Source organism: Hippocampus comes, unplaced genomic scaffold (genome assembly GCF_001891065.2).
Source record: "Hippocampus comes isolate QL1 unplaced genomic scaffold, H_comes_QL1_v1.1 scaffold443, whole genome shotgun sequence".
Classification (NCBI taxonomy): domain Eukaryota; kingdom Metazoa; phylum Chordata; class Actinopteri; order Syngnathiformes; family Syngnathidae; genus Hippocampus; species Hippocampus comes.
In genome coordinates this window covers 279,560-293,597 of record NW_017805111.1, presented here as the reverse complement: position 1 = coordinate 293,597, position 14,038 = coordinate 279,560, and the positions used below count along the sequence as shown (strand labels likewise).

General features: G+C 41.1%; 1 protein-coding gene across 4 annotated transcripts in view; it reads left to right on the top strand.

Annotated features, from left to right (window-relative positions):
• aspg (asparaginase homolog (S. cerevisiae)) overlaps positions 1 to 13,416 on the top strand; it is a 20,401-nt gene extending 6,985 nt beyond the window's left edge. For 2 of the 4 annotated variants that reach the window (XM_019865444.1, XM_019865445.1), the window contains 15 exons: positions 2,019 to 2,130; positions 2,284 to 2,409; positions 2,532 to 2,615; positions 3,049 to 3,175; positions 3,264 to 3,376; positions 5,119 to 5,304; positions 5,376 to 5,489; positions 5,582 to 5,701; positions 6,486 to 6,581; positions 6,728 to 6,891; positions 7,749 to 7,835; positions 8,202 to 8,301; positions 8,391 to 8,456; positions 8,549 to 8,599; positions 10,130 to 10,966. In XM_019865444.1, the coding sequence (XP_019721003.1) occupies positions 2,019 to 2,130; positions 2,284 to 2,409; positions 2,532 to 2,615; positions 3,049 to 3,175; positions 3,264 to 3,376; positions 5,119 to 5,304; positions 5,376 to 5,489; positions 5,582 to 5,701; positions 6,486 to 6,581; positions 6,728 to 6,891; positions 7,749 to 7,835; positions 8,202 to 8,301; positions 8,391 to 8,456; positions 8,549 to 8,599; positions 10,130 to 10,204 (1,621 nt within the window). In that variant the 3' untranslated portion in view covers positions 10,205 to 10,966. Of the gene's footprint in view, positions 1 to 2,018; positions 2,131 to 2,283; positions 2,410 to 2,531; positions 2,616 to 3,048; positions 3,176 to 3,263; positions 3,377 to 5,118; positions 5,305 to 5,375; positions 5,490 to 5,581; positions 5,702 to 6,485; positions 6,582 to 6,727; positions 6,892 to 7,748; positions 7,836 to 8,201; positions 8,302 to 8,390; positions 8,457 to 8,548; positions 8,600 to 10,129; positions 10,967 to 12,725; positions 12,732 to 13,227 lie in introns of those variants that run through there. The other 2 variants (XM_019865446.1, XM_019865447.1) reach the window with 2 other exon arrangements.
• Positions 13,417 to 14,038: the final 622 nt, after the last annotated feature.

Sequence of the window (14,038 nt, the reverse complement as noted above, 5' to 3'; positions counted from 1 at the left end):
GCCCCCCATTCCTCCCCTCCACCAGTGGAGTAGAACACAGCATCACACAATTTCCATTGTAACTTGAGTTTCCTTCAATGGTCAGGGTCAGTATCACTTGCTCTATTTAAAAAGATACGCATTTAAACTTTTGTTTACTGAAGCTCAATTGGAGTGCGATATTCTGCATGATTTCTTGCAGTTTAATACAATCAACAAAAAGGATCAAACCTGTCAAATCCCCCCCGCCCCCCATTCCTCCCCTCCACCAGTGGAGTAGAACACAGCATCACACAATTTCCATTGTAACTTGAGTTTCCTTCAATGGTCAGGGTCAGTATCACTTGCTCTATTTAAAAAGATACGCATTTAAACTTTTGTTTACTGAAGCTCAATTGGAGTGCGATATTCTGCATGATTTCTTGCAGTTTAATACAATCAACAAAAAGGATCAAACCTGTCAAATCAATTTACCGAGGGACGAAAATATCAGAAATCTTCACAAACCTAATGTGGCCAGAGTTGTTAACTTGTGGCAAAAAGAGTCCCCAATATCGCCGACGTCAGGCTGAAGCCTCCCAACTCACAATTTGGTAAATGTAATATTTTTACCATTGGTCAGTATGCACTTGAGGGGGTTATTAATTAATTAATTGTCACTATGATTTAATTAAACAAATTATTGGCCATTGTAAAGTGTTGAAAATGGCTTGCTCTCTTTGATTATGTAAACGTGCCGTTTCAGGGGTCTCCGTAAAAGTGACTATTGGCGGCACAAGGTTTCGGCCTGAGTTGTATACCAGCCTGCATGCCCTCATACGTGAACCAACTAACATCCGAGTATAAACTCCTTTGACAGGAATATAGAGGCATGCTTTCATGACATCCTGTAGCTTTGCAGCTAGCCATTGAGCATGAATGACTTTTGATATGTGCTCATGTTTTGAGTTCATCCAGTGTTTGCACTAACGGTTTGTGCATATACAAGTCTAAAGGAAGCGTTGTTGGGAGTGCAAGTGCCTGGTTTCTCTGCCCTCTGGGTGAGGGAATAATGTACTCATTTTTGAAAAATGCTCTCTTTGTTCAGGGGATTTTTGGGGCTGATGCAACCGATACCTACACACAAGTTGCATTTTTATGGTCCTAAAGGTGGCATCTACCAAAAAAAGCTGCACGTTATGTATCGAAAGGCACGTGTTGTTATAATAATAATCATGATTGATTATTCTGATTCTATGGGGCTGCACCCCAGCGTTTGTTATAGCAAGTACAGTGGATGCATCATATCATAAAGGGCATTCTTTTCATGGCAAAAGATTATCAGCGACATATGTTCCAGGCTTGTGTGCATTTCAGGCTAATTAGAGGACCCCTGGTTTGGCGGACTGGGACTTGCCTCATCAGCCCCCTTCCTCATCCCCCTGCTCTTCCATTCAGCTCGTCTTCATGTACTATAATAGGCCGGCCCATGCTAATCCACGGTGTGTGCCTGCACCGTTTCGTAAAAAAAGAGATTATAAGGAAAAAATGAGCCACGTGTAGCCTTTAAATCCCTTGTCACAGGTGGCGCCCACCCGCTGGTAGAGTTAACTCCACTTTAAAAGGCGGCATTAATATGTATACTGTACATCCACCCCTCATCCCCAACAATTCGACTCAAATGACTCCCCAAATAGTAGTTGTCTCACAGGGTGTTAAGCATTCACTAGAAAAGAAAAATGGCTAATTTGATGCCATTCCCTCACAATGTGATCCTCCTTTTCACACCCCTTAATTCAAGTTTTGATTCCCCACCGCTTGGCTCTGCTAAATAGTTTCTTCCGCTTCATAAAGCCACTATGTTTTATAGAAAGTACGTGCGTGACAAAGAATAATCACTTAGTGAAGCCAATCAACTTTTATTAACATGTTTTATATGTCTTGGAATGAACCCCTGCACTCTTGGTAACACTAACAATGTTTGCTGTATCACGACTTTTGTTGTCTTATCAAATGGATGTTAAAGATGAGGGTGCAATGAGTTTTTTTTTCTGTTTCAGTCTGAGTAAAACCAAAAAGAGGATCATCTACACAATTATAGAGTACAGCCCTTTGTTGGATTCGGCCAATATGACCCCAGACGACTGGGGCAGAATAGGAAAGGACATAGAGGTACTTGAAAATACTTGAGAATCACCACTGATTTCATTATTTTTAAAACGAGGCGATTTTATTGTTGTGTATTATTTTGCCCTATTTTTATCGGTAGTTGTTTTGACCTTATTTTAAATTGAAAGTGTGTTTTTTTTTTTTTTTTTTCCCCAGAAAAACTATGAATCTTATGATGGCTTCGTGATCCTTCATGGCACAGACACCATGGCCTATACGGCCTCTGCACTTTCTTTCATGTGTGAACATCTGGGCAAACCCGTCGTCCTCACCGGCTCACAAGTAAAACACACACACACACACACACACACACACACACACACACACACACACACACACACGCACACACACGCCAAAAACATACAAAAGTCCAAATACCTGTCTCACTTACTCTTTGACCTCAGGTGCCTATCTATGAGATGAGGAACGATGGCAGAGACAACCTGTTGGGGGCACTGTTGATCGCCGGCCAGTTTGTCATCCCTGAGGTGAGCCATGGGTGGTGATTGCAGAGTAAGATTTAGACCAGATGAACAAATAATCCCGTAACCTCACTTATCATGACTACATGAACTACTTTGTTACTATATTGAGATTGTGCAGTAGGTGTGAGCTATGCTGGCATGCAGAGCACTGCTTGTCTGATGAGACTGCCTCTTTATGCAGCTGCGTTGTGTTTCGCAACACTCAAGAACAATTACCAGGAAGAGGATGAACACTAAAGTGTTATCTTGAAGTGCCCGGTTCAGGTGCAACAAATTCCACCCTTTGTCCACAACCGATAACATTGACAAAACAAGACTATTGTGTGACTGTGTCATATTCCCTCCATCTTAAGTGACCATTTGTTGAAACATGTTTGCTTGTTTACTAATGCTAATGCAGTGCATTGATTAAGATCCATCACCTGTCTCCCCCCAGGTGTGCCTGTACTTCTACAACAAGCTTTATAGAGGAAATCGTGTGACCAAAGTGGATGCTGGGAGTTTTAATGCATTCACATCCCCTAATTTGGCTCCACTAGCCACCGCAGAGGTTGATATTGCAAGTAAGTTAGCCGGCACAATGGACCAGCCTCATGCGTGAACAAAATGTTGTCTGAGTATATTTATCTGTCCTGTCGTCCTTTCTCGCAGTAAACTGGGACACGGTGTGGAGGGCAAACACCACAGTAAAGTTTCAAGTCTCCACTGAGCTCAACAGGAATGTCGGCCTGCTGAGGCTCTTCCCAGGAATAACTGCTGCCACTGTAAATGGTCTTGTGAATCTTAATCTGATGTCCAAAGCCGTTCTATAGTCACCTCCAATCTTGAGAGCTTTATTCAAAGGCCGTTTCAGATGCCGTTTCCCCCCCCCAACTTTTTATTGGCCAACTGTCCTGTGTGTAAGGTACCATTCTCTAATCATTTCTCAAATGAGCCAGTTTACCTGGAAGCTGGTGTGAAAGCAACTTTTGAGTCACCCCGAAATTTGTGTTAGAGGGGTATTTTGACAAAAACATTTCATATTCCTATAATTAAGACACATGAGGACTCCATCAACTTGGTCAAGAAAAGCTCTACTCTTTTTAGAGTAGAGCTGGAATCTGTCTAAATGTTATACAGTAATCATTTCCAATTTGAATGTTGCCTTCGTAGTCTGTCTAAATCGATCCAGTCATTTTGTCCGGCACATGTTCCCATTTGGGTCGTGGGTGAGTTGGGGCTCTACCTCACTGCTGACTTTGGGCAAGAGGCAGAGTACACCTTGTACTGGTTGCCAGCTAATTGCAGGGCACATATCGACAAACAGACGTAAATACTCCTGTTCGGTTCAAACATGGGGACAATTTAGAGTCTTCACTGAACATAACATGTATGTTTTTGGAATGTGGGAGTAAACTGCAACACTTAAAGAAAACCAACGCAAGTGCGTGGATGATATTCAAACTCCACACAGATCCTTTATTTGAGCCCCTGAACCTCAGAACTCTCAGGCAGATATGCTAATCATGATCCGCCATGCTGCCTTATTTAGGTTGGCAGGGATCAAATTGTGAAGAAGAAAGTACAGACCATAGTTGGACCGGTGATGTGTTGACAAAAACCTTGCACAGCTGATATCACCCATCAAGGTCAAATTCTGTTTTACCACATTGCTCCATGGGAACGACCACCGACTAAAACATTTTGAATTTAACAGTTTATTCATAGAAGAGCAGTCGACACTGATGCTGTTGTTAAGAATTTCCTGATCAAAATGTTATTCAAAGTTGACAAACTGTCCAGACACTCTTGTTTGTTCTAACTGCAGTAAAATAATGTTAACTTCAGTTTAATTATGCAATTATCCCACTTCTTACTTTTCTGCTCGTGTAAACCCAATCAAAGCCCAGCTCAGACACAGATAGGTTGGCGTTATGGGCCATGACCAATCACCCAGTAAAGAGGAAGGCTTGGCATTGATAGTGAAGCGTTTAGTTGCAGCTCGCGTTTCGGAGGCCGCCGGGAGAGTGACTTTACTGTCTCAATCTGCTCCCGCAGCCCAGTACGACCATCAAGGCTTTCTTACAGCCTCTAACTGTTTTTATGAGGCGTCGTTTTGATGGGGCACCAGATTCTTGTGTGCGTCGCTGTGTCGGCACTACGAGAGCTTCATTGCTTATCTGCGTCAGACATTTCTTGTCAAAGTGCTTATGGCATCAAAAAAAAGTAACCAATTTTACAGACCCAGCCCACCTCATATTTCATGCCAACTGCCCCGCACTTGCCAAGTGACTTTCCGCTTGCTAACACCTTCAGATTAATTGCTCTCCTTCATATGCCATGGCTAATGATGTGGCACATGGCCTTCCAGTCAGTGGACTACTTGCAGAGTCTCCAGCAGATGGGCTTTTAGGAGCGCCGATTGGTTTGGGCATGAGAGAGTTGCAAAAAATAACCTGCATACTACTGGTCTGCCATGCATTTTGAGTGTTTTTTTTCTTTTTTATGTGCTTTCTTCTGATTTTAGGTGAGGGCCTTCCTGCAGCCACCCATGGAGGGAGTGGTTCTGGAGACCTATGGCAGTGGAAACGGCCCGGATAACCGCTCTGACCTGTTGGAGGAGTTGAAGAAGGCCACCGACTCTGGCGTCATCATCATAAACTGCACACAGTGTCTGAGGGGGACGGTGTCTACATCCTACGCCACTGGAAAGGTTGTCTCTTATTACACATGAATTAATTCTGTCTTATTTTGGGCACAAATTAAAATTAAAACACAATTTAGGTATTGATGGATGCCGGGCTCATAACTGGCGGTGACATGACTCCAGAAGCCGCCCTATCAAAACTGTCCTATGTGTTGGCCAAGGAGGACCTAAATCTAGATGCCAAAAAAAAGGTTGGTGTGTATTCTGAAAGGGTGGCGTCAATGAACACGCTGAAATAAAGACCCAAGAACCATGCTAGATATGCCCATGTGTTTGCGTATAGATGATGGGCCAGAACCTGCGAGGTGAAATGACTGCTGACTTGGCAGGAGCCAAGTTTAGTCTAAGTGACAGTCGATTCATCCAGGTTGTCGCCAAGTCTTTGAGCATTAGCTGCAAAGAGGTGAGAAATGCCCGGACATGCAATATCTAGTGTCCATAAACAATATGCTGTATCTTGTACCAATATAATTATATTATAATACATATATAATTCAGATTTAATTTTTCTTCACCCATGTGTCATAACAAAAATTGTGTATGTGACAGTTAAATTGTTGGCATCTTACAGTTTGTAATAACTGTGCAGGCAATGTTTTAATTACTGGATTTTCACGACCATACGGCGCACCGGTTTAAAGGGCGTAGTCAGTTATGGGTGCTATTTTTGTTTTTAACGCATACACAAGACACATTGTGTTATTGGACGCAGGCACGGTCAACCGTATGCGAGCTTAAACAATACGGTTGCATGCATGCACGCTAGTGTATGTTTTGAAAAAGGCAACGGGTGCAAAACTGAGTTCAGTTGTACTTTATTTATAGTATTTACCAATATACTCTCTTTATTTTTGATCAATCCTCATACTCCAAACCATCAATGTCCTCATGTTCTGTATCCGAAATGAACAGCTGGGCAAGTTCACAATCAAACACGCCAGGTTTTATATATAAATCTTGACTCTCTCTCTCTCTCTCTCTCTCTATATGTATATATATAAATCTTGTTCAGGCTATATTTAATTGAATACACTACAAAGACAAGATATGTAATGTTCAAACTGATAAACGTTATTGTTTTTAGCATAGAAACATTAACTTTGCATTTTTAAAAAAATGTTCTATTTTCTATTTCCATGTATCCCATAAAAGCAGTTTGTTCATTTCCAAGTTTATGGTGTCGACAGGAGCTGGAGGCCATCCGTGATGCTCTGACACCTTCGCTGGCTTGTGCAGCCACAAAGATTGGTGACATCGAGGCCTTAGAAACCCTAAAAGAAATGGCAAGTCACTCTATAATGTTTAGCACACATTCGTGTTGTCATGGGCCATTACCCGTTTGGATTGTTCCACAGTTAATTGATTGCCGCACAATAAATTTAAAGCACCGAATGAACCGCCTGATGTCCTTTTCCATCCCGTGGCTCAGGGCAGTAATTTGTGTCTGGGCGACTATGATGGACGGACCCCTCTGCACATTGCTGCCTGCGAAGGAAACCTGAAAGCGGTGCAGTACCTGCTGACGATTGGCGCCACAGTTTATGCAAAAGATCGCTATGGCGACACACCCTTGTGTAACGCTGTACACTTCAGGTAAGCCAAGGACTTGTCGTCTGAATGGTTCCTGTTGTTCATGAAGGAGCTAGTACAAGAAATGAATGGCAGTATGGGAACAGAGAAGCAAGGGGAGGAACAGAGGTTAATACATAATTCAAGAAGCTATTTAGGCTAATTGTTATATGGTCTGTCCGGATTGGTTATTACCGTCCTCATTACTTGACATTGCCCCAAATATTTATCAAGTGTATTGTTTCTACTCATTTTTTTTTTCATTTATATTGGCCTGAGGGAGAAAACGTATGCGTTGGAGTTGTGCCAGATGACTGTTGTCCTATTTTAACGGTTGGCACTGCAAGCAGCAACATGTTTCCTTTGTTGGTTGAGGGAGGCCTTGCAGCATCGCTTCAATTCCTTTGCTGAATTCCGTGCCTTCCTCTGCTGCTACTAATTGTGACAGCACATTTGTCTATACTCAAACTTGGCAGAGTGCTCTAGCTAAATGAAAATGTCAAAGTCATTTAAAGAAACGGGTGTGGAGATGCGGGCGTGCCCTCAGAACCAGTCCTGCAGCCTGATCCCGGTTTCACTGTTCATACGTACTGGCTGTAGGTTCACATAGTCTGAAAGATTAACCATCAATGTGCCAGCATAGACCTATGATCAAATCTTTTTGTGTTGTTGATTTTTTGTACCGTGCAGTTGCACTTCTGGTCACTCCTGTGTGGGCGGTTAGGGTGTATGTGTGCAGCAGGGCTCGTGTTCTTACTTGTCACCGCCAACAGTTTTGTTGTGACGATCGCATTTCCGACTTAAAAAAGCTAGCGAACAGCTTGCCGAGTTGCGCCTCACTGAAAATACTGTCACACTAATGCTGACGTCATCTGACATAGGCACAAGGATGTCGTCAAGCTCCTGAGGAAGACAGGAGCCCACTTCTCCCGAGACGAGTTGGAGGAGGCAGGATCAGAACTTTGCAGGTCTCTCACACACAGACACAGTGTCAGATCCACAACGACCCATCCTACATAGCTAACACAAGCCCAACCAGTTTGCTGACACTTAACCTATACCAGAAGAATGCTCCCTGACTGCATAGCATTGGGACTCCCCCATATCTCGTGCCCCTGTTGTCGGAGATGCTTACATATTAAACGTTCACAAACACACACCTTGTAAGCTCTGAGTATGGTTGATTAAAAACAACAAGAAAAAAAAAAAACGTTGCAGAGCTCGGTGGTGCTGATTTGGCATCCTAATGTACTGGCATCATTTACTGAAAAGCAACAAGACAAGTTTTGGAAACAATTGTCATCATTACTTGTTTTTTTGTTGTCGTTTGTTAGCCTGGTAGTTAGTGGCGACCTGGAGGGGCTGGAAATATGGAGTCTTGCTGGAGCTGATCTGAATAAACCAGGCTACGATGGGCAGACAGCAGTTGAATTGGTGGGTGGTTTGAGGATATTACGATGCACTCTTTGAAATATTTCGAAACCCCAGTCTGCACAATTTTTTTTTTTTTTTTTTTGGTCCAGGCCAACGCTGCCGGCAAACCAGAAGTAGCGACCTTCATACACAACCTCCTAAACAAAAAAGTGATGGTAAACACTGTTTTAAAGACTTATATCACTGCTTAGCAACCCCTACTTGTCTCTCCAATTCTTTGATTCCATGTATGTCTGTCTTGTTTCAGACAGCATTTTCAGGATTGAATGATTATGATGAATATGATGAGGATGAGGAGGTAAAAGCAATAGCAAATTTATGTGATTTTCCCCATGTCAACATTCCTTCATCGTTTCATGATGAGATCCCATCAAGCATGATTTTATTTTTGCGTTTTGCTTACGAAAATCAATCTTTGACTCATCAGCTGGAGGAAAACCATGCAAAGTGTCCACGAATCAAGCGCATTGCTTTTACACTAACGAAAAGGCACGAGATTTTGAAGAATGAGTTGAATTTTTATTTGTAGTTGATTCCCAAAACACTTCCAAAATAGTGACGCAAATGACGTAAAAATTGCAATTTGGGCGCGTGTGCCATTTTCACCAAAAAATCCCAACAAGCAAGACTCCTAACGATAGATTGAAAATGACCAAGTTCCATGGGCTGATAGGTCAACCAGATTCTGCAATCAATCATTCCATAAAGTTTCTGGGCTAATTGTACGTTTGTCACAACTCAAATTCTGGTCATGGCTCAAACTTTGCGTTTCACTTTGCTGCGCTCGTATGTTTTTGTTTGTTTTTCGAAGCACCATGACGTGAATCAAAAACTGAAGCAGTAAAGCAACAGGGGCATTCTTCCACTTTAAAGTGCTATTTCTCAATGTTAGATTCTGACTGATTTTACATGCTATCTGGCACAAGATGCCTGAGGTATCTGAGCTTAAAGGTCAAACCCGGAAGGGCTTTTTCCTTCCCAGCACTTTACTCGAGTGATAATCTTCCTCAGACATTTCCTTTGGCAGTTTCATGTTTTACGTAGCGTGTGGCTTGCGCAGCTGTCTCACAGTCGAACCTTTCTGGATTTTGATCTCGGCTGGCCTTTCTGTCTGTCTGCATGCCCAAGCCCAATCGAGTCCTGTTTCCTCCCACATCCTCAAAATATTCGAGATTCTAAATTTGTGTGAATGTGATTTTGACTGGCGACAAGTTCAGGGTCTACCCTGCCTCTCACCAAAACTCAGTTGGTGTAGGCACCAGCTCACCCATGACCCTGAACGGCATCAGCAAAAGAAAATGAATCTTTGATGCATGCACTGAACAACAGTCTTATAGAATTGATTGATGACAGATATGATGATCCTGAATGATCTTGAATTCAAAGCTTTGCATGGGATGTTGGTCAAAAATCATTTTGGTCCATAATGCCCTACCGGTTTGTGTTGTTAAACACTTTTTCTAGTATTTAATGGACATCAGATTCCAACCATTTTATACCGCCTTGTCAATTAAAGCATGTACAGTATACACAGTAGATAACCATCAACACGCAAATACACACCCACGGGAAATTTAGGGTCTTTCATCTAGCTGACTTGGTTTTGAAATGTGGGAGAAAGCCGTCCTAGTAATTTGAGTTCTTGATTCCATGTCTTGCATGTCGGATCATATGCGACTTTGTCCGTTTGTGTGAGCGCGTGTTGTGACTTTGTGGTATTATTTGTGCTTTGTGTGAACCCTACGAATGCTGCACACTGGACGGCCTCTCGTCTCCACTTCTTGCTTCTTGCTGATCTCATTTTGATTTTTGTTTCTCCTTGCATCAGAACGGCGGCGGGATTGAATTCGCGGCCTCTCCTGCTGAAAGAGAGCCCCAGCCGCTTTGTCCAGTTGCCAAGTGACATCCACTTTCCTCTCACTTGTAGTATATACTCAGGCGCAGCTTGTTTGAAGCCGCAAATGATTCTCGCGTCCTTGTCCAATTGCGTTATAAGCACAACACAGGTTTGAATGCACAGCATAGTTGAATGTTGGCACAAATCACATATAAATATTTGATATTAGTACAAATCTATGTTTGAGGGTACACGTGATATTATTGTGGACTATGAACCAAATGCTGCTGTAAATTAAAAGAGCTGATACGGTATCCTTACTGTGAGTATAACAATAAAATCAAGTTCAGGGCCTTTTATTTTTGTACTTATTTTTATAGTGCGATCATAACAAAGACACTGAAGAAAAGCATCTTTTTGTTGCTCTCCCTTGGTCAAATACTTCCAAGAGTGTCCTGCTGCCAGAACACGTGATAGAAAACTGTGAAGTGACTCTGCCGACTGATCCGTCCTGTTTCTCAGCCGGAAGTTGTCGAGCCGGAAGAGTGGCATAGCTCTCTCGCTGAAACGGAACTGGCAATTTCAGTTACAACCGGGTTTCTGCATGTGATCCTTTTAATGTATTTTATTCATGTTTAGCGTAGTTGCCTTTTCCTTCTGCCGTGCTCACTTGTATCTCTTCTTTCATTGTCGTACTTAAGCAAAGAGCTGACTGAGTGTTGAATGCCATTCAAAGAATTGTTTCTTGTTTTTAAAGGAAAACAAGTCATCATGCTGTTTCACAATTTAATTTCTTGCTGCTGCTGTTTTTTTTTGTGATACTGTTTCTGTTTGAAAAAGCAACAGAAATAAATCTAATTGATCAAAACAACATTCTGTTATTACTGGCCAACAAAACCACCCACAGAACCTCAAAGTTATGAAAAATTGAATTATTCATGTCCAAGCCAATTTTTAGGTTCAAATGAAATTTTATTTGATTTGTTCGAGGAGATTATAAAGGAAAGTCAAAAGTAACGACTGTAAAATTGTCATGTGGAACAAAACATGTTCCACATGATGTCAATCTTTTCCAAGGGGCAATGTGTTTGTCATATGACTAGTCGGGAAACATTCTTCAAATGTTCCCCTTTGGAGTGAAGTCATTCGCATAGATGTCAACATAATATAAGAAAAAAAAAAAGCAATAGAAACAAATACAAAGCAATAAATGAAATGAAATACAGTTAGCGCCATGTCACTACAAAACGGTGTACAAATGGATGTAAACCCACACAGCAACTGTATAACTCGTGAATAGTGCAACAGTGAGTTTTATGTCAGGTTATTATCATTTTTGGTTACAGAATAATTTTAGTACCATAAATCTCCAATAACTTATTTTGCCAGAGTTGCAGCCATTAAAATTAAACTTCAACTCAAAAGCAGTTGCAGGAATGAATCAGTTTGGGTTAACGGCATGTAAATTTGTGTCTTCATTCATATTGTGTCTCAGAAATGTGTGCACAAGACAGAACGTGTTTGGATATCATTTTCCCAAATAAAGTTATACAGAATATTTTATTTTCTTCTTCTTCCTTTTTTTAATTATTATGCCACCATAATCGTTTTACCACTATCAGTTGTTTAGTATCTTTTTGCGGAACATTGTAAATTAATGTGATGCTTTCTGCGAATGGATTAATTGATCATTAAAAAAACACACCAATTAAACCTTTATAAAAAGCAGAACTTTTGTATTTTATAAAATCATCCTGATAATATTTTTAAAGAATGATGTATATCTTTCTTTAAATGTATTTAATGCTTTCCACTGTGATCAATACTTTTTTTCAGTGATTGCGTGGAGGACATCCCACGGTTCTACTGTCTTATAGTGAGACAGTTGGCATCTGTTTGCCTCAAGGTTAACTTACCAAATATGGTTACGAAAAGGAATGACCCAACTAAATAAAGCGGATAAATAGTTTGTTGCCAATTTGATTTATTTTGTAAGGGCGGCTGCCCCTTCGTCGTGCCTACTGCTTAGAACCCAGCTCATCCGGTCGGACCAGCATGGGCCTCATTCCTGCTGGAATGAAACTTGTTTGAACCGAGCCCCAAATCATCATATATAAAGCCGAGTGGCATTTCAGTTGACACGGTGTGAGCGCAGGTGACACCAAGGTAAGAAAGAGCAACGCGGGGAACGAACTCGTCTTTTACAAGGTAATGCCTTATGAAACAAGAAGGCAATCGCTGCTCTTTAAAACTTGTTCTCGGAGTGACGCCTCTTTCAGAAACAGAAATCAAGATTTTGAACGCGAATGTGGTCTCCCTGATTGAGTGGTTCTCGACAGTTCAACAGTTCTTTGAAAAAATTGTGAAATGTTTAGGACCACTTGACCAGTCAGACATTTGCTGCTAAGAAGCATCGGCACTTTCGTTGGAGCCACAGGGCGAGAAAGAACCTCTCAAGTCTCCCATTTGACGATTTTTTTTTTTTTTGTAACTGTTTACATTTTTACTTTTTCTGTTTGTGCCTCCTTATGCTTGAAAGAAAACTAACCATCAAAAAATTGCACAGGCCTCTTAAAAAAAAACAAAGGACCAGGTTCACTTGGATCGCTCCGCTGGCACACGTGCAGTTGTTTACAGCTCGACAGCTTTGCTCGTATTTTCTCTCTTTATTGTTGCTGTGATTAAATGTCCTGATTAAAACAAGTCATTAAAAATAATTGGTCTCTGTTGAGTCCGTGTGGAGGTGAACAGCCAACCTGGGTGGACAATCAGGGGCAATCATTGCTGTGGAAACACAGTATAAGCTACATGAAGCCCATTCTAACTGCAAACCATTTAGGATGTTGGTTGAATCTCAAATAGTTCGAAAGAAGTCACCTAATTTGGTCTGAGAGAGTCACTTCTTGAACTTTGAAGTAAAAAGAAAAGATTATGTTCCTATCGTGAAAGGAGGTCAGATTTGGATCTAAATCTATTCACTTTCGATTTTCATTGATGGCTCTGCAGAAGAAATTTTAGTTTTCGCTCTTTTTGCAAAACGGCTATCATTCGAAACCGTTTTGCTTTCGATACTTTTTGTGGTTGATTAGGAAAGACAGCCCGGTGCGACTGTTTAGAATGCCAAACGCCCCAAAAATCAAGAAAGCTCTTCATGTACTTGAGACCACCAACAGGCCGCTGGCCGAACAGCAGGCGGCCAAGAAGGACTCCACGAGTTTGGTAATACAATACCATTGTCGACTACAGATGAACTGGGAGGGATGAAGTATATTTTAATTCCAAAAAAATCATGTATTGAATTCTTCTTCTTTTTATTTTATTTTTTTTTCTTGCATTTTCTCGTCTTTGTTCAAGATTTGTTACAACCGCGATTGTTTTTTTAAGTGCTCGAGAAATAAAGTTGAGTTGAATTTACGTTATTCGTAAGTATTGAGTGTAGAGTTATTGTTATTATTTTTATGATGACAGCGGTTTGACCCTAGAACAGATGTAATACAGATGAACTGGGAGGGATGAAGTATATTTTAATTAAAAAAAAAATCACATTTTGAATTCTTATTCTTTTTATTTTATTTTTTTCTTGCATTTTTTCGTCTTTGTTCAAGATTTGTTACAACTGCGATTTTTTTTAAGTGCTCGAGAAATAAAGTTGAGTTGAATTTACGTTATTCGAAGTATTGAGTGTAGAGTTATCGTTATTATTTTTATGATGAGAGCGGTTTGACCCTAGAACAGATGTAACCACTTTATATTATTTTCTATGGGAGTAGTAGTCACATGGTTCGAGGTTCAATCTAGTCTCTGCACTTCCTGTGTGAAATTGGCATGTTCTTTCCGTGCTTGCACTGCATTTCTCCGGGGAGGCTCCTCCAAAAATCATGCCTGTCAAACCCGTGCCAA